Raw genomic sequence first — 19,792 nt, forward strand, 5'->3', positions numbered from 1 at the left:
GTTAAGCTGATTCAACACCATGTGTGCCATAATAATAAAAAAATGTAGTGAAGCATTTTTCTTTCTTTTTTACTCCCAAATTTTGAATGGCAGTGTAGCTTTAAACAATGCTATATGCTATAAACACTATAAATAAATGCAAAAGGTTACTAGATTTTTTCTCAAAATAAAATCATCTTAACAGACTTATTGTTTATGGAAGTCCTTTGTAAGTGCCTCACTGGATCCAGATTTATTTATTTATTTATTTATTTATTAATTTTTTAAGTAAAGGTCAAAATAATTTTTGTTGTAATCAACATTATGCCAGAAGTCCTATCGGTTGAACACAAAGCTCAATGTTGTTGTTTTTTGTGTGTGTAAATTAATTTGGTAGTGATTGAATATACATATGTGTATCATAGTGAACTAGTAAGTGGAATGAGACACGTCCCATGTATAGATACAGCTGAGGAAATGTCGAAGTAATAGCATGATTTTTATGGTTGGCCTTGTCATCATGAGAGTATTTTACTTAGATTTATTACATTGTGTTTAAAACTATGCTTTCTTCCCTGAAAATGTGGTTTACCCAAGTACGACATGTTCCAGGATCAACGAAGGATGTTTGATTCAAGGAATTTGTTCTACTAGTGTAAATCTCATTGTTTTTGAATATCTAGACATGGTTTAGGGGACCCCAGAAGCTCATAAGATGCAGTGTATTTGGGTAAAGATGTTCTGAGCCACATTCTGTCTGAAAGGCTGTTGTGTGCATATTAAAATGATCCCTGTGTCATATGGGTTCCTGTCAAGACAGGAGTGAGATTTATGCAGCATTAGCAGACCAAGCGACTGTGTGCTTATATTGACTCCTGAAGTGTGAATGCATGCTTTATCGTCATGTAGAAACATGCACAGCTGTGTTCGCAGCGTTCTGAAACGACTGCGAGCTTGACCGAAGGGTGATGATTTGCTATGAAGTCAAGAGATGGAATCAGCAGATGCATGCTATTTATCAGCCAAAGCGGGCAGATTTTGTTCTTTCCTACAAAGAACATTTTAATGAACATGAAAATGAGAATTCATGACATTTATTCAGCCTTATGTCTGTCTTTGGAACACAAAAGCAGTTATTCATAGCAGAGTTTCCAAGCTATTTAACAGTGAATGTGAATGGTGACCACATCCAGGCAAGATTTTCAAGACGCAACTTTAATTGTAGTCTGTTCCTCACATAAAACTGTTGTCTGTCCTCAGAATACTTGGAATATAGTGCACTAGCCACATGGATTACTTTTATTTTTGTTATTTTCGGAGCTTGACTGCCTTGACTCACCATCCACTTTTACTGTATGGAAGAGAGCAGCCTGAACATTCAACACAATTTCTCTTTTTGTTTCACAAAAGAAAAAAAGTGTGTGTGTCCTTGTTTATATTACATTGTGGGGACCAAATGTCCCCATAAGGATAGTAAAACCTGAGATTACCTACATTGTGGGAACCAGCCAGTGGTCCCCACTTTTTAAAAGGCTTATAAATCATACTGGATGAGTTTTTCTGAGAAAGTAAAAATACAGAATGTTTCCTGTGATGGGTAGGTTTAGGGGCAGGGGCAGTGTAGGGGGATAGAAAATACGGTTTGTACGGTATAAAAACCATTACATCTATGAAGAGTCCCCACAAAGATAGTGAACGCGTGTGTGTGAGTGTGTGTGTGTGTGTGTCAGAGAGAGTGTGAGTGTGAGTGTGAGTGTGAGTGTGAGTGTGAGTGTGTGAGTGTGTGAGTGTGTGAGTGTGTGAGTGTGAGTGTGTGTGTGTGTGTGTGTGTGTGTGTGTGTGTGTGTGTGTGTGTGTGTGTGTGTGTGTGTGTGTGAGAGAGAGTGTGACCACAATATTTGGCCGAGATGCAACAATTTTAACATTTTGGAATCTTTTGGAGGGTCAAAAAAAAATTAAATTTAAAAGATTTGAGAAAATCGTCTTTAAAGTTGTCCAAATGAAGTCCTTAGCAATGCATATTACTACTACTAATAAACTTTTTATATATTTATGGTAGGAAATGTACAAAATATATTCATAGAACATGATCTTTACTTATTACTAAGAAAAAGCGATAATTTTGATCCATACAATGTGTTGTTGGCTGTTGCCACAAATATACAGCTCAACTTATGACTGGTTTTAGGGTCCAGGGTCCCATAAGCATATAAATATGCTGTGATCAAAGCTGAATTTTCAGCCTCATTACGCCAGTCTTCAGAGTCACTTAATCCTTCAAAAACGATTCTAATATGCTCAAGAAACATCTCAAGAAAGGGGCAATTCCAATATTCCTGCAAGCAGTAAGTAGTGATTTATCCACTTATTGACTGTTTAAACTATTTCTGATTAAATTGAAAGTTTCTTAGAGAGACAGCATTGTCTAGATAACGCAAGATGCTAGTACAGCAGATACGCATGTCATACCACCTTAGTTTAGTTGCTTACAGATCGCTCACTCGATCCTTCTAGCTAACTTCACCTTCTCCATCGTATAAGTGAAAGCAATAGTCATTTGACAAACCTTCTATTAATTTTGTAAAAAATATATATTTAAGTATGATGTTTTTGCATGCATTTCAGAGTACATAACAGTCACTGCGTGGCCTACATTGTGACTAATGTTATATAAACATGCAATATCATTGACGAAAAAGACGAGTCTAAAATGTAGTTTAAAAAATAAAAACTTGAACAAAAACCACTGGTTCTGGTTTTGTCGAGGGGAAAGAAGAGCATTCGTGCTTGCGGTTGCCAGTAATTGAAATCCCCCATTCAGAGCTTTTTGTGAAAATAATATGTACACTGTCCAGTGCAATCTGGCAATCATATGCACACAAGCGCTCGCTCTCGCACGCGGGGATGATCTGAAAACACCAATAAACAAGTAAGATACATTTTAGCAATCTCCATTTGAGATGTTCTGCTTAAGGTGTCATTCAGTCAGTCTGTGTTCTGTCAGGACTCACGAGCCGCTTCGCAGAACAACTGAACTTGTGTGAGCTGCTGAAATAAGCCAATCAGAGCTGAGCTCAACATTAATATGTATGACCCTTTAAAATAAGGCAAAACAGAGCATCACATCCTAGGGACAATTTATAGGGTTGTAAATGGACCTGTAAAACCTTTTTTGGACCTTTTTGCCCTTAAATAATAAGCCACATACCATCTATGTAGATATCAGAGAACAATTTAGCGTATTGTTTGAACTCATTCTAGGGCACCTTTAAATGTTAATTTCTGCACTCAAGAATAAAGTACATTTTATGTACGTCAAGATTTTCAGTGCGTTTTGGTTGAGCACCTCGCTTTATTTCTCATCGTTTGTGCTCTGTGGTGAAAAGTGATTTCATTAAGACTATATCTGATCCATGCTTAACTGACACTGCTAAAGGAGAGACAGAACGCCTAATTAGATTCACTCACTCACACACACACACACACACACACACACACACACACACACACACACGCACACATACACACTGTATAATTAGAGTGGTTGTTGGCCTTTGTGCTTCAGTGAACAGAGTGATGTTTGAGTGGGTGGAGGGAAGGAGACTACCCTTAAACACACACACACACACAAATGATGAAGTCCTTCGAAAACAAGGCAATCCACCTTCATAATTTCTTTCCTCATGCGTTACATCGCTCCCCTGACTCCTTTACCTTTTTCAAACCTTTTTTCCTGTCTTTACTCTGCCCACACAGATGTCATTTTCTTCTCTTTGGCTGTTTCTGGAAAATAACTGTACTGTGTGATACATGTAGCATGAAGCCAAACACACACTCGTGCTCCTGAGCAAACATCCGTCAGGCCTCCTTCTGCTTTTGTTAACACACATGCTAATGCAAAACAGGCCAAGCTGTTCCTGTCACCCCAAATGATGCAGCAAGAACACGTCCATTGCACCCACACACACACACACACACACACACACACACAAACACACACACACACACACACACACACACACACACACACTTTCGCAGGAAAAGAGCAGGTCAGGCGAGGGCCGCAGGTTGAAAATAGAAAGGAACACTGATGGAGAGAGTAAATAGGAGAGAGAGACTGATGGCTGACCTGATGAAATGGAGAGAGTATAAATGGTGACACACAGGGCCATTTTCCTGCAATCCATAAAGAATGTATTATAATAATAATAACCAGGCTCTTATGTTAATTTGCTGCATTTCATATGCACTTTTGTATTCAGGACTTTTTATCTTTTCTGCCTTTTGTGAAATGGTTTTACTCTGCATATTAAATGCCATATATATGGCATTTATCAAGCTGCAATCCATTTAGTTGTGTAGTTCTGGTCAAGACAATCTCCTGAACTCCAAACTGAATGTCAGAAGAGGAAAGAAAGGTGATTTAAGCAATTTTGAGCGTGGAATGGTTGTTGGTGCCAGACTGGCCGGTCTGAGTATTTCACAATCTGCTCAATTACTGGGATTTTCACACACAACCATTTCTAGGGATTACAAAGAATGGTGTGAAAAGGGAAAACATCCAGTATGCGGCAGTCCTGTGGGCGAAAATGCCTTGTTGATGCTAGAGGTCAGAGGAGAATGGGCCGACTTATTCAAGCTGATAGAAGAGCAAATTTGACTAAAATAACCACTTGTTACAACCAAGTTATGCAGCAAAGCATTTGTGACAGTTGAAGACTGGAAAAATGTTTCCTGGTCTGATGAGTCTTGATTTCTGTTGAGACATTCAGATGGTAGAGCCAGAATTTGGAGTAAACAGAATGAGAGGATGGATCCATCACGCCTTGTTACCAATGTGCAGGCTGGTGGTGGTGTAATGGTGTGGGGGATGTTTTCTTGGCACACTTTAAGACCCTTAGTGCCAATTGATGCCATGGCCTACCTGAGCATTGTTTCTGACCATGTCCATCCCTTTATGACCACCGCTCAGCCCTCTCTTTCGAAGAACACAGAGAATCTACAGTGGCCGACACAGGACAAAGATGTCGTTATCTGAGACAGCAGAGAGTAACTAGCTCTCTGTCGAGCAGTTTGTCCATTTAGGGCTACTGTAGAAACATGGCGGCACAAAATGGCGACTTCACTGTAAGGGGACTCGCCGTGTATGTAGATAGAAATGGATCATTCTAAGGTAATAAAAACAAAGGTTCATTATGTAAGGTCTTTATACACCACTGAAAACATAGTTTTGTACATTATATTACATTTATCTCAATAGATCCTCATAAACACTACACTCTACACCTTTAAAATATAATTTTATATTAAATTAGTTATATCATTTTAAACCTAGGAAACCTCATTTTACATTAAAATTATTACATTAAATAATTAAGAAATTGAGAAAGAGTGGTAGAATGTATTTTCTCATGAAAAGGTTTCTCATGACCTTTCCTCTGGTACATTTCACTAACTTGTGTAAAGCTGATACTGATTTATGAAGTATTGATTTTGTTGGAATGGTTCTGTAATGGGAGAGTAATGCATGCAATTTGTGTTCTGACAGCCGTGAGCTTCTGCAGGAAGTGCTGGACTCCGACCTCAGCAATGATGCTTTCCCCTTCTCCACACACAAGATAGTGAATGCAGCTGAACACAAGGTAACGCTCTCCTCTTCTCCCTGTCCTCGCATTTTTGTGCAGTTTCAGCTCTGTCAGACTCATTTGCTCATGCTCTAATTAGTGGCTCTTGCTTCAGAACCACTATAAAAAGGAATGCATGAAGCTAGAATAAAAGTTTTCTTTTTTGTTTTGTTTAAAAGCAGAAAGTCTGTACTTTCTTTTGACATACTGCATGTTCAGATATTCATAAAACAAAATATGCTGGGGGCCATTAAACGTTTGTGAAAATGATAAAAAATGCTGGCAGTGACTGGCAACTTTTTTCAAAAACACTGGCGGGGGAAAGAGTGAATTAAATAAAGTAATCTGCACATCATGTAATTAATTAGATTAATAATTTTAAACGCTTTACAACCCTAGTAAAAACTGAAATGACAATCTAATGGACACTTTCCTCATGCATGTGTACGTGCGTTTGTGTGTACCGTATGTGTTCATCAGGCAGATGGGCTGCTTCCGCTCTTGTGACTGTTATAGACACACAACTCTATTGGCTTGGCTGATGTCATGCACTTTTATCTTTTCTCACCTCACCGCACCGCACCGCACCGCACCTCACCCCTTCACACTGTTTCTCCCACACAACTCAGAATGTGGTCATGCATAACAGTATATCAAGATGTATATCAGTATATCAAGATGATACTAAAATTTTAGATTAGTGATTATTTTAATGTCATTTATTTAATTTACACATTATGTGTTGATAATGTTTAAATAATTAGCACGTTAGCTTTTGAACAGGAGGGTGTGTACAATCTTTTTATTTTGTTTAAAGATCATATTTTTTCATTTAGCACGTCTCTTCTGAAGCTAATAACTACGTTTGACTATCAATATATATATATATATATATATATATATATATATATATATATATATATATATATATATATATATATATATATATATATATATATACATTTTTTCTTTATTCTAATATTTGCTTCAAGAAATATTGTGGAAAGCTTATGTTGTTTAAAGAAATATGCTTATGTTTGGTGGTTCTGTGTTATATACATATTAGTATTCAAAATTATTCTATTTTGAAAAATTAATCTAAGTATTTAGATTTAAGTTTCAAAATTTGTGTAATCTAACGAAATACATTACAAAAATACTTTTTAAAGCATGTGTTTTGTAATCTGTTGTGAAATACATTTTAAAAGTAACCCTCTCAACCCTGCATCAGAAATCTCTTTACTATCTCTTTTGTGTCCTTGCTGAATAAAAGTGTTAATTAAAAAGAAAAATCTTATTGACCCCAACAGTTGTGTATATGCTGGTAAATGCCGTTTTTGTGACATTTAAAGGGGGGCGCATCTGAAATCAGCTTGTAACTTGTATAACAAACAGAAATATAAATGCATTTCTCAACTACAGATCGTTTCGAACTAAACCCTTTCAAAGATTTGATGCCATGAACATTGCATACAGCAAATCCTTTGGCTAGTTCTTCCTGGAAGGGCTGCTGGGAAAAATACCAATTTCGTTCGTGTTGTACTGATAAAAAATTTGCAGTTTGACATAAATTGAATAAAGCCAACAAATCGGTTTTCCACATATTTTTGCTGGTCCATGAACAGTCTGCAGATGTGGTATCTAAGGCTAGGACTAGTGGATTTGGGGTAAAAGGGTACCAACCTTACAGTGTGTTGAATTGAAGTCCAACTACTGACAGCCAGAAATACTTCACCGTTTCTCCCTGCAGATTATAGTTGAGAGCGCAGTGCTTGTTTCTGGCTGATAATGGTGTCCTTCATGATCTCAGCCTTGCCACATTTCTTTCAGCCCCTCAGGCCTTGGACAATTAACCGCTTCTTGCTGATGACTGCAAACACACTGTAATACACACACTCGAATGCGTCTGTTACTGCTGCAGGTTCTGGAGAGCGGCCAGCCTATTATCTAAGTGACTGTTGTGTGCGGTGCTGTTTAGCGCTGTTGATACTGTATCTTGATCTCTGGTTGGGTGTTAATGCATGTTCGGTAAGAGAGAAAGGCAGGTACAGTTGAGCTTTCTGAAGTGTGAAGGCAGCTGAAGCCAGAACCTCATTTATGTGTACACTCAACAGTGTACACTCCTAACCTGGACATTTTGTTTTCAGCTTATAAAGTATTTTATGGTCTCATGAATAATTTTAACCCCATGTATAATACATTTTGTATAATAATACACCTTTAGAAAGTATAATGCTAACAATGCGCCTGAACACACCTCGTTTTCAGACCAGCACGCCACGCCCATGGTCGAACAGATAGGCTTGAGTGCATTTGCCATTTAAACAACGTGGGGCTGGACGTAAAAATGACAACTGCGTCAGAAAACTGAAACTAGCAAAAGACACTTGGTGTTTTGGTGTCCAGGTGTATGATAGTCCAAAGTCTTTAAGGAAAGTGTTACCAAGATTTTTTATTTCAAATGCTGTTCTTTTGTAATGTTTGAGTAATGATGCTGAAAATGCAGCTTTGATCACAGGAATATATTGTATTTTAAAATATATGAGAACAAAAAACTGTAATAATTTTTTTAAATATTATTGTTTTTACTGTATTTTTGATCAAATAAATGCCGCCTTCGTGAGAAGAGACTTCTTTCAGAAACCTAACTAAATGTATTAGTATGAAAACTGTTTTTACAGGTATTTTAACATGTATTTTTTATTATTAATAATTAGTAATATAACACTTATAACTTCATATTATACTTCCACTGTTTTGTACTTTTGTTTCATTTAGTCTCACCTGTCTTGGTTTTGATACACCCTGTACCGCCCTTTTTTTTGTTTTTGCAATAATAACTAGCTGACACGTACGTTATCCTACTTATTGCATGATTACTTTGAAAATAAAAAAATGTTAAAAGTTAAAATGATTTTAGATTTTTCTCAAAGCTTCCACACCCAGGATGCAAAGAAACAATATGGTTGGAATCACATTCAGAAAAAACTTTATCCTGATGAACAATAAAAACATTGGCAGCCAAACAGAATCCATCCTGCTTTAGCAAGCTCGAACATTTAAGGTGACAGACAAGCACATGCTTAGAATAAACAGGACGATATTGTCTGCTGTAGTATATATATATATATATATATATATATATATATATATATATATATATATATAGATATAGATATAGATATAGATATATAGATAGATAGTTATAGATAGTTGCACAATCTTTATTTTGTGTGTGTGTGTGTGTGTGTGTGTGTGTGTGTGTGTGTGTGTGTGTGTGTGTGTGTGTGTGTGTGTGTGTGTGTGTGTGTGTGTGTGTGTGTGTGTGTGTGTGTGTGTGTGTGTGTGTGTGTGTGTGTGTGTGTGTGTGTGTAGGTGAGGGCCATGCGTCTGTCGTTCGTGGGTGAGATGGGCTGGGAGCTTCATATACCGAAAGAGTCCTGTCTGCCTGTCTACCACGCCATCATGGCCGCCGGTGCCAAATATGGCATCTGTAATGCCGGCTACAGGGCCATTGACTCCCTGAGTATTGAGAAAGGTATGTTTTAGTGTCATTACTACTATCACTGTAATTGGTATCACTATCAATATTCGTAAGGCTTGGGCCAGTATGCAAACACCTAGCAACCATCCAAAACATTGTGGAAATCATATTGCAGAATGTTAAAAAAAACATGATAAAAGAACAACAGAATGTAGTTCTAGAAAATAGATGTTTTCACAACCCCTCATGCATTATGAGGTCTGTTTCTCCAGGTGCTGTAGTAAAACTTTGCTTTTAGTGTCAAGATCAATTGGTTTACCCTGGGATTCTGTTGATGAACACTGTTTGAGCCACTAAGGGTTTCGTTCAACAGATCTCGATTGATCATTTAAAGTTCTGTAGAACTGCATGGAGATGCATTTTTGATTCACACTGTAAGCATAAAACATTATTGTATCACTCTCCAATAGAGCCACATATATAATTCATTGTCAGTGCTTCTTTCGATGCAGCTTAACACTGAACCGCAGCAGTTTTTCTGCACCAGCACTGGCCGAGCAACAGTAAAACCGCACATGCTGCTGAAGGTCAGGTGGAGATAATAGTTAGACGTACTGTAGGTTGGTAGGTGTCCCCTATGCATTTAGCTCTTACTGGAATTAAAGGAAAGACTAGACAGCTGGACACAATAAAAACTCATTACTGGAGTTGTACACTTCAGCACTTCCACTGCACTCTTGAGACTTAACTCAGCTTCACTGTTTGTTCACTATGTAGGTCATATCTACTAGACTGTGTTCATGGTTTAAATATTCTACCTGAGTTTATGACTAAGAAATAAGATTTTATATATATTTAATATATTGAAATCATGCCGGAGTAGAATTAAACAGCATTTTATTGATAAGAATGGATATACACTGTATATATTTTTACAACCCGCCCCGCACCCACGACCATTAAATAGACATACGGGGTACGCGGTTTATGAGACGACCCACGCATCACTAGTTCAGGGCTATCAGGGTTGTCATGTCAACAAATGCACGCGCGATGGCATCCCCTGTTGTAGGATGACAGATCTTACGACAGTAGTTGAGGACATTATTTTTTCCAAACTGTAGGGGGACCCCGAGAGCAAAAGTAGCCAAGTGCTGCTTTAACTAGTTGCTTATTAGCATGCATATTACTAGGATATTGGCTGTTTATTAGCACATACTGATTCCTTATTCTGCATGACCTTATTCTACATCCCTGTATCCTACCCAGTACCTAAACTCAAACGCTACAAAAACGACCGTACTAACTATTAATAAGTAGTAAAGTAGGATTTGTTGAGGCAAAAATCATAGTTAATAGTGAATGTGTTCCCCATACTGAAGCTTTACCAAAATTTTATAATATAATATGAAACCAACAAAGATCCCATTTTCTAAGAACATAAGAATCTTTTTTTTTATATATAATATTTTTGAATCTCTCTATCAGGTTACAGGCATTGGCATGCAGATCTGCGTCCTGATGACACTCCACTAGAGGCGGGACTTGCATTCACCTGTAAGATGAAGACCTCCATTCCCTTCCTTGGTCGGAAGGCATTGGAGGTCCAAAAGGCTGAGGGTCTGCGCAGACGAATCGTCTGCTTCACAGTTGATGAGTGAGTTTCATTGTTATGAATGTAGACATAATGAAGGAGGCTGGAATATCAACATGGTAAAATAACAGGTGGGTTAAAAGGTGCAGTAAACGATTTCTGAGAAAGAGTCGTCATCTATTTATTTTCACAAAGCATTATGTTACTTTGCTTCAGTTTTGATAAAGAGACAACAACAGTGTAAACAAATATCAAGTGTTTCTCAGAAATCACTTTCTGCACCTTTAAAGGTCCCGTTCTTCGCGATTCCATCTTTCAAACTTTAGTTAGTGTGTAAGGTTGCTGTTAGAGCATAAATAATACCTGTAAAATTATAAAGCTCAAAGTTCAATGCCAAGCGAGATATTTTATTTAACAGAAGTTCCCTTTCAAAGCCTACAGCGAACGGCCGGTTTGGACTACAGCAGGAAGTGCAGGGATGTAATGACGTCACTAGAACCGTTTGTTGACTAACCCTCCGCCCACAAGAACACGCAAAATAGGGGGCGTGGTCTTGTTGCTCTCCCACGTGAAGAAGAGCTCGCATTCAGCGCTTGCATCTCCCCGTTATTGTAAGAGGCGGGACCTTTCTGGGCAAAGTGCGCTAAGCTGCTGTCCAATCACAACACGGGAAGCGCTGCCCTAATCAGAACTCATTACGTGTTTCTGAAGGAGGGACTTCATAGAACAAGGAAATCATCAGGCCGTTTTTAGGACAGAGGAAATCGCGCTGTACAGATAAGTAAATTGTGTGAAAAATACTGTTTTTTTTTTTTACACGCGAAACATGAACTCGTTATATTGCACCCTGTAAACATAATCAAAGCTTCGAAAACACATGCAGAATGGGACCTTTAATGGACCCTTGATTTAATTGTATAACACTTTTTGTGATTATTGCTCTTTTTGCTTTAAAACATCACAACAACAGTGAAAAGTAAGCATCAATTTAGATTATGTACTCCTGAATGAGATCTTAGGGGTTGAAATTCAATGCAGAGCAGTTGGCTAATATGCTGGATATAAGTGATTTTATAGCCTCGGGTATCTGGCAAGTTTTTTGACATTTATTTACAGACCGTCTGGCTTAAAAGTGAATAATTGCTGCAATGCCAAACTAATGCTATAATATGTTACCTTACATTTGACTGATGAGGTTTTTCAAGGAGATATCTGTGTTTGCCCTCCACTTTTAATGATTGTCTGCTTAAATAATATCTCAACAGTCTGATGTTTTACATATTGCCTAAATAACTGGTTTGTAGAAGTTCACAACATATTTGGAATCAATCTATGATCATCATAAAACAGTTTAAAAGTTAAAATCAAACTGCAGCTCTAAATATGGCGTCTAGGATCTGGCAGTTTTTCTGGACCAGTGTTCATGTTATTCAGGGATCCTCATTTGATCATTACTGATGTGTTGTTTGTCTTTCCTGCAGAAAAGTGCCAATGTTTGGTCTGGAAGCTATTTTCCGCAACGGCGTTCCTGTGGGCCACCTGCGGCGCTCCGAATTTGGATTTGCCATTGACAAGACCATTGGCTATGGTTATATTCGCAACCCAGATGGTGGTGTGGTGAGTGCTGTGTGATAGCTTTCTTTCTAAAACTAGTGAGCTGTTTTATTGCTGCAAAAGTGAAATGGCAACATCATTTTGGTCTAGTCTAAAGGCGCAATTACATTAGAGGGGCAAAACGTTCATTGTCTGTTGTTAGTAGTGGAGTGATGTATGAAGCTCTTTCAAACCAACCAACCTTACCAACTTGAACCTTTTGCGAAATCATGCTGAAATATTTTGCCCTTCATGAGAGAAACATTGTAATGTGACGTTGTGAATCACAACGTCTGTGGTTCTCAGCGATACTTCTCCCACAAGCTTCACAACGTACTTGCGTCACAGCATCCCTCTCATTAATGCTCGTATGACAGTAGCATTGAAGCATTGATTTTCTGAAGAAAAATAATTTTCGTTTGTCTGAAGAAAGTAATTTACACCAGGGAAGGCGAGTGATGAGAATTCATTGCACTCAGTGAAAAGGTTAATCTAAGGTGGTGGACGTAGTAGAGAGAAATGTTACTCTAAATAGATTTATATTTTGTTGGAAAGCGTATTGTTTAGGGTTGCCACCCGTCCCTTGAAATACGGAATCGTCCCGTATTTTCAGGAAAAATGGCGCGTCCCGTATCAAAGCAATACGGGACGCGATTTGTCCCGTATTTTACATAGGTCCACCCGCATTGTGTGAAGACACGTCCTATTCTGCCCCTAATTGGGTCGCTGCCGTCGTTGGTTTGTTTGATTGGTTTGTTTCAGGTTCACGGGCCGTGAATCACGGCCAATCAGAGTCAGTAGAGGTATAGGTTCTTTTCTATATGGGCAGAATCCATTTGAAACGATGGCGGAGGCAGGTCCAAATACCCCCTCGCATCCAGCTGTAAAAGTTTCAGAGCAGAAACGCAAGCGGATGCAGAGGTACAGACGAGAGTGGGAAGAAATAAATATTTGGCTGGAAAGTGTCCGCGGCAATGAATACCAAGTCAATTGCACAATAATTATTTGTCGGCGAGTGTTTTCAGTGGCGCACGCTGGCCTGTCAGATGTGAGACAGCATGCAACGGGAGAGCAACATTCACTAAATGCAAGAGCTCACCGAAATCAAAGCACTGTCGCACAGTTCTTCATACCTCAAGCATCTCCTGAGGCAGAGTGTTGTTTTTTTGTTTTGTTTTTTTATCACCTCAATTTTTTGATTGATAACGTTAGATTTCATAAATGCTGCCTATTAAGAAATAATGTTAATAATGTAGGCTACATTAATGATGTTATGGTATGATTTGTTTATTAAGGTTAAGTTGTATAGTCAGACACAAGCATTACTTTAATAAGAGATAAGATATAAATATATACATATATTTAATCAAAATAGGACCTTTTAGGAATAAAATAAACAACTATTTGTTATGCTTAACAAATTTAAATAATTGCATCATCCAATACTATAGAATTAACAATAGACTATAAAAACGGAATAGCCTAATACATAAATATATTTACTTAACTTACCAAAAATAAAAATGTTGTTTAGTGTTTTATTAAAATAAGAAATGATTGTAGATATTATATCATTTAGGCTACAGTTATTTAGCTGTGGTTTCACTGTTTGGATGGTGTTACTGCAAACAATGACAAATATTTTAGTCAAAATCTTTGTTCACAACACTATAAAATTACTCGAGTTAATTTGCAATTTCTTATCCTACTCCCCTCTAGGTTACAGCAGTTGAGTTTGTTTTTCATTGTCATAGCTGTGTATTATACTGAGTGCATCTGTTCACACTGATTTCAATAGCAGATATCCTATTATAATGTCCATTGTAAAAATACATATATATATATATATATATATATATATATATATATATATATATATATACAAATTAGGTTTTAAGTTATGATATACGACCACTGCACTGGCACACCATCGGGACTGTGGTCATCGTGGCCCCGAGGGGTGTGGCCACCGCTGCGGCAGGCGTCCCTTATTTTTCTGTATTGAAGGTGGCAACCCTAGTATTGTTCAAACCGTACAGTTCTGAATAAGATGACCCTGACCACCTCCCACCCCCCTTTTAAAGATCTACCTTTTTGGGAAAAGGATTTTTGGTATAGAAAATGCTTTTATTTGGAAATCATTTTAATAAAGCATATTTTTATATTTAGATTTTTGTATTGAAAGGATGGTAAATAGTAGGGGTGACCCCATAGTTGAAGATTCGATGCATCGATTTGCAGGACTGGATTCGACCACTGATCTCATGGTCGAAACTTCGCGGGTGTTATGAAACGAGGATCATACCATTTTAGGCAATATGGGGGTGCTCAATATTAGTGTTATATATGTGTCGCGACGCTGATCGATCGCCCCTTTAAGGGCACTGAGCTTCGCACCGGACGCGCAGTGCCTTTAAAATTCGAACACATATACACCGACAGTGGCATTCGACACCTGTCCGCGGTGATTAAATGTATATTTCCCTCAAATCGTGAATGTACATACTGATTTCACCCTGTGCTACAAGATACACTCATCATGCAGCTCTTCTGTCAGAAGTCGATTCAAAATTGAGCTTGTGCGTATATGTTCACGTCTGCCTGGTGTGAGATAGGCTACCTGAGACACGGCACTGAGCTTCAGTCAGGTGTGCGGCCCCCCCTTTAGGCACAATCGGCTTAAGAACATGCATATAAATGCACTCAGTGTTGTTTTCCTCTCTAGGCAGGTCTTTTTTTAGGTTTATTTATCAAAATGTTCTTTTATATATTTGTGTGATGTTCTGTTTCGATCGCGGCTTTTAAATGTTATGAGAGAACGGTTAATTTACGAATGTGTAGTGTAGCCAAGATTTGATCACTTTATTAAAAGTGGTGGCTTTGTGTCATGTGTAAAGTAAAATAAAACTAGTCTTAGTCTCCTGCTGACTAGTGTCCTGCCCTTCCCAACCCGTTTATACCGTTTATTTTTTTCCGGTCTATGGTTTACACACACGTAGATGATTCGACTATCAGTCGACCATAGAGAGATTCGAAAATTCTGATTCGAATGTGTAAATCCTTAGTCGGGGACACCCCTAGTAAATAGTGGTAAAATGTACCAACAATCACATTTAAAAATAAACACTATTTGGCATACCATAAAAATAGCCCGTAGCCCATTTATCCATCTCGTAGTGAAAACCATGTAGCCTACCGTATTTCTTGGCACACTCGTTTTATGCGTATTTAGTACCACCTATTGATGTGGGTGTATTATTGAAATGTAAAAGTCTAGACCCTGAATAGAAGACAAGCCTGTTTTTTCAGTATTCTTAAGAAAAAAGAATTGGCTTATATTTGGAACAATACGGTACATGAGCTGCCGTATGGGAAGCCAAACAAGAATGTGGGATGAAACGCTGCGGTGTTACAGAGCTCGCGCCGCACTGATGTCATTGCAGGGAGGACATGTTTGCTAGCGCCACCGAGTGGATGGCGCAGTGAGAACTAATCTCGCCACCGGAGTGCTGACCAATTAAAACGTTTCGGAGTTGGTGGGTTTGGCTTCCAATACTGTAGTATACTCAGTGGTGTAAAGTATTTGAGTAAATGTAATTAGTTACTGTACTTAACATTTACATTTACATTTATGCATTTAGCAGACGCTTTTATCCAAAGCGACTTACAACTCAGGAGAACAGGAAGCGATCCGTCAAGAAGAGGCAACGAAACACAAAAAGTGCCCTAAACACCAAGATTTGTACACTGCTCAGAGTAGCAAAGACCAGAAAAGGAAAGAAGAAAGGAGAAATAGAGGGGGAAAGAGTTTTTTTAAAAAAAAAATTATTTTTTTTTATGTAAGATTAAGTGCTCATGGAAGAGATGAGTTTTTACCTGTCTTTTGAACGAAGTGAGTGATTCTGTTGTGCGTATGGAGGACGGAAGATCGTTCCACCAACCAGGAACAATGAAAGAAAAAGTTCTAGAGAGGGATTTCATGCCTCTCTGTGATGGTACCACAAGCCTTCGCTCATTAGCTGAGCGAAGGCTTCTGGTGGGTGTGTAGACTCGTAGGAGTGAGTCGAAGTATGCGGGTGCTGCGCTTGTGGAGGATCCATAAGCAAGAGTCAGGGCTTTGAATTTGATCCGGGCAGCGAGTGGTAGCCAATGTAGAGAGATGAATAGAGGTGTGACATGAGCCCTTTTGGGCTCATTGAATACAAGACGTGCTGCAGCGTTCTGGATCATTTGAACTAACTTAAAGGGTTAGTTCACCCAAAAATGAAATTGATGTCATTAATGACTCACCCTAATGTCGTTCCACACCCGTCAGACCTCCGTTCATCTTCGGAACACAGTTTAAGATATTTTAGATTTAGTCCGAGAACGTATTCAAGTGTATGCACACTATACTATCCATGTCAAGAAAGGGAATAAAAACATCCTCAAAGTAGTCCATCTGTGACATCTCTTGAAGCATTGAAAATACATTTTGGTCCAAAAATAACAAAAACTACGACTTTATTCAGCATTGTCTTCTCTTCCGTGTTTGTTTTCAATCCCCAAACAAAGATTCGAATGGTTATGAATCAGCATATTGATTCATGATTCGGGTCGCGTGTCAAACTGCTGAAATCACGTGACATTTGCGATCCAAATCATGAAATCTGATCAAGACATCAAAAAATGAGAATGGGTCACCTCTTGTCAACATGATTTTATAAGTATAATTGAACTTTTTAACGCCTTTTTAGAAACACTGCTGATGCACACTCATTATCCTTTTCTGCTTTTATGATTCAGTGTGAGTCATGCGAGTTGTTCCTCACATAGGGTCCCTAAAAGAACGATGATTAGATGTGTGTGCCGTGCTCTCTGCTGAGCGGATACTGCCATTAGTGTCAAGTGCTCATTTGCATTAATCCAGTATCAATACTTACTGTTCTGAAGTGAGCGATGGGTTACAGTGGGTGCAATGACCTAAACCTCATCATATGAACACTGCAAATCGCACATTGTTATGTTTTGGTGGAAATTCACTGATTTTTTAATTATTATTAAACAACCTTTAAACCAAAGTAACAATGAAAAAAGCGTCAAACAGTTGACAATGATCTTAAAAGTCGGGAGATTATCTCACTGAGCATTTACAACGGCACAAACACCTGTAACCCTGGTAGGAGTAAATTTCTATTTAAACCCTTTAAGCCTATTTTCCTTCTTTGATCAGATCATTTTAAGCCAATAAACTCCAATAAAGTTTTCAGTAAGCAAATGCATTAATTCAATTAGTCCAAAATAGCACTAATGTAAAGAAAACCAGGCTGATTACATCAGAGATGACGGAGAGAATAGAGACTTGCGCTTGAATTATTCATGTTTTAAGTAACTAAACATAGAAAATACTTTCTTTACTTAGGCTACGGTTTAAGAGAGTTTGACATAAATGAGTGCGTGCGTGCGTGCAATAGTTTAGTGAGAAGGGAGACTGTGTGTTTGTTGTAATGCTTGGACACAGTGGCTCTGAAGCGGCTCTGAAGTCCCCGTACTACGAATATGACATGATACAGGGGGATGTGTACTTAATGTTAACTGACAGACAATTAGATGAGGAGGGACAGATGGGGAGGTAAAACTGAGACATCTCCATTCCACAGCGTACGCAACAGTGCTGTTGAACAGGGTCGAGCGCTGATCTGATCAGACCTTTACTCTCTCTGCTCTCGGCATTACTACACCACAGACCAGACGGGAGGAGGAAAATTATAACAGACACATCACTGGACATAGTCACACAAGTATTATTCATGGACGAGAGACCTTGGGACTTCATGCGTAAGACTTTTTGTAGTTTCTAGTTTGCATTTAAAAGTTTCCACCCATTTGACTTTTTTTCTACCGAGGAACACAAAAGAAGAATTTAGAAAGATAAACCGGTCGTCCATGTAGTAACAGAAACGGAGAGTTTTCAAGCTTCAAAAGGATGCAAAAGCAGTTTTTAAATTAGATTAAATGGCTCATTCAAAAGAATGTTTATTTTATGAATCAGTTATAATTTTTCCTTTCACAAATACTTACCAAGAGCTAGAGCGTATGTCAATATTTTCAGCAAAATAACATCTTACATTTTATTTAGACATATTAAACTTTTGTCACACAAAGCTATCGTGACCAGGGCTTCAAACTGTGACTAAAATGGTTTCAAATTTAAATGTAGCCCATAAGCACCTTCAAATATCATCTCAACTCAAGTGTGTGCCAATGTTTCGTAAACTCAACAACAAACAATTCCCTAATCATAATGTCCAATTCAAGAACAAATGACTAATGAACCTGTTCTTATCATTTAGTCTAAAAGATTCACAAAACAGCTGCAAACTTGTTTTTAAGGTAGCAGTTTTAATCAGATTCAGTCAGTAAATCGTTCGGAGTTAACTCCCCACACTGAACCATCAGTTTCATGTGAGCTAGCGAGATTCTGAAGTGTGCTTTCGATGGACACTTTACTATCTCATGAGGTCACAGGAGAGGATTTGTGAATGACAATGAAGCGACTTAACTGACACCATAGGCCACGTGGTGACAGTGACAACATGGCGGACGCAGTATGTCCAAATTTCATTCATACTACACACATTCATACTTTATAGAACTACTTTATTAATGGTTGCAAAGTATGTTTTAAACTTAATGTAGTACCTACTATACAGTATGCGATTTCAGACTGCATGAATAATTTTTCGGATTCATTTTCGAAATGAGTCATTGCTGTGGTGTGTATTTTAGATTGTGCCTTCAGTGTTTTTACTGATTTGCTGCTGTTCAAATCAATTAATTTTCTAAATAAAGAAAATTACAACAAAATATTATTGGTTATTGTTTAGCATATACAAATGATAAGAAATAGAAGACTGTGTACTTAACGGTTAGAATGAGAGATACAATTCACACTGCAAATTAAATAAAATTATGAAACAATGGAGAAATAGTTAAAATTGAAATATTGCAAATTGCTAAATATGCATTTATATTTGCTTGAATTGGGAAACAGACTTGATTAGTCATTCGCAGGGCTTAAATGGAGTGGCCGAGCTATAAAGTGTTCTTTTGGGATGGTTTGCTTGTTATGATTCTCTGATTGGTGAAGGTTTCTTGCAGAATCATGGGTAATGTAGTTTTTCAACAATAATTCAGCTGCTAAACATGATTGTTTAAAATTAAGAGGAAAGTAATGCAGGCTGATGGTTTTAACACTAGATGCGTTTACATGCACGTTCTTAAGCTGATCATGCCTAATAAACTGACAACGAACATGGTCATGTAAACGCGGTAACCCGTTTTCTTTTATCTGCATATGGTCATAAAAGGCTTAAACATAAACCAGTCGGTAGTTTTTTGCCTCTTATCTCGATTTCGTGCGGCACGTAAATGCATTAACCTGCTTTATGTCGGCTTATTGAAATGCGCATGTATTAGACTATCAGTGATAGGTGACCAAAAACACACATTTCGAGCAGATTTAAATGCATCCAGCAA

At 38.0% G+C, this 19,792-nt stretch overlaps 1 protein-coding gene across 2 annotated transcripts in view; it reads left to right on the forward strand.

Moving 5' to 3' along the window:
* Window positions 1–19,792, forward strand: part of sardh (sarcosine dehydrogenase) — a 76,410-nt gene that overhangs the window by 54,442 nt on the left and 2,176 nt on the right. For both annotated transcript variants that reach the window (XM_067432812.1, XM_067432811.1), the window contains exons 17-20: window positions 5,528–5,621; window positions 8,979–9,141; window positions 10,576–10,744; window positions 12,163–12,298. In XM_067432812.1, coding sequence (XP_067288913.1) covers window positions 5,528–5,621; window positions 8,979–9,141; window positions 10,576–10,744; window positions 12,163–12,298 — 562 coding nt within the window. The remainder of the gene's footprint in view (window positions 1–5,527; window positions 5,622–8,978; window positions 9,142–10,575; window positions 10,745–12,162; window positions 12,299–19,792) is intronic.

The sequence above is a fragment of the Pseudorasbora parva genome, chromosome 23 (assembly GCF_024679245.1).
Source record: "Pseudorasbora parva isolate DD20220531a chromosome 23, ASM2467924v1, whole genome shotgun sequence".
NCBI classification, from domain to species: domain Eukaryota; kingdom Metazoa; phylum Chordata; class Actinopteri; order Cypriniformes; family Gobionidae; genus Pseudorasbora; species Pseudorasbora parva.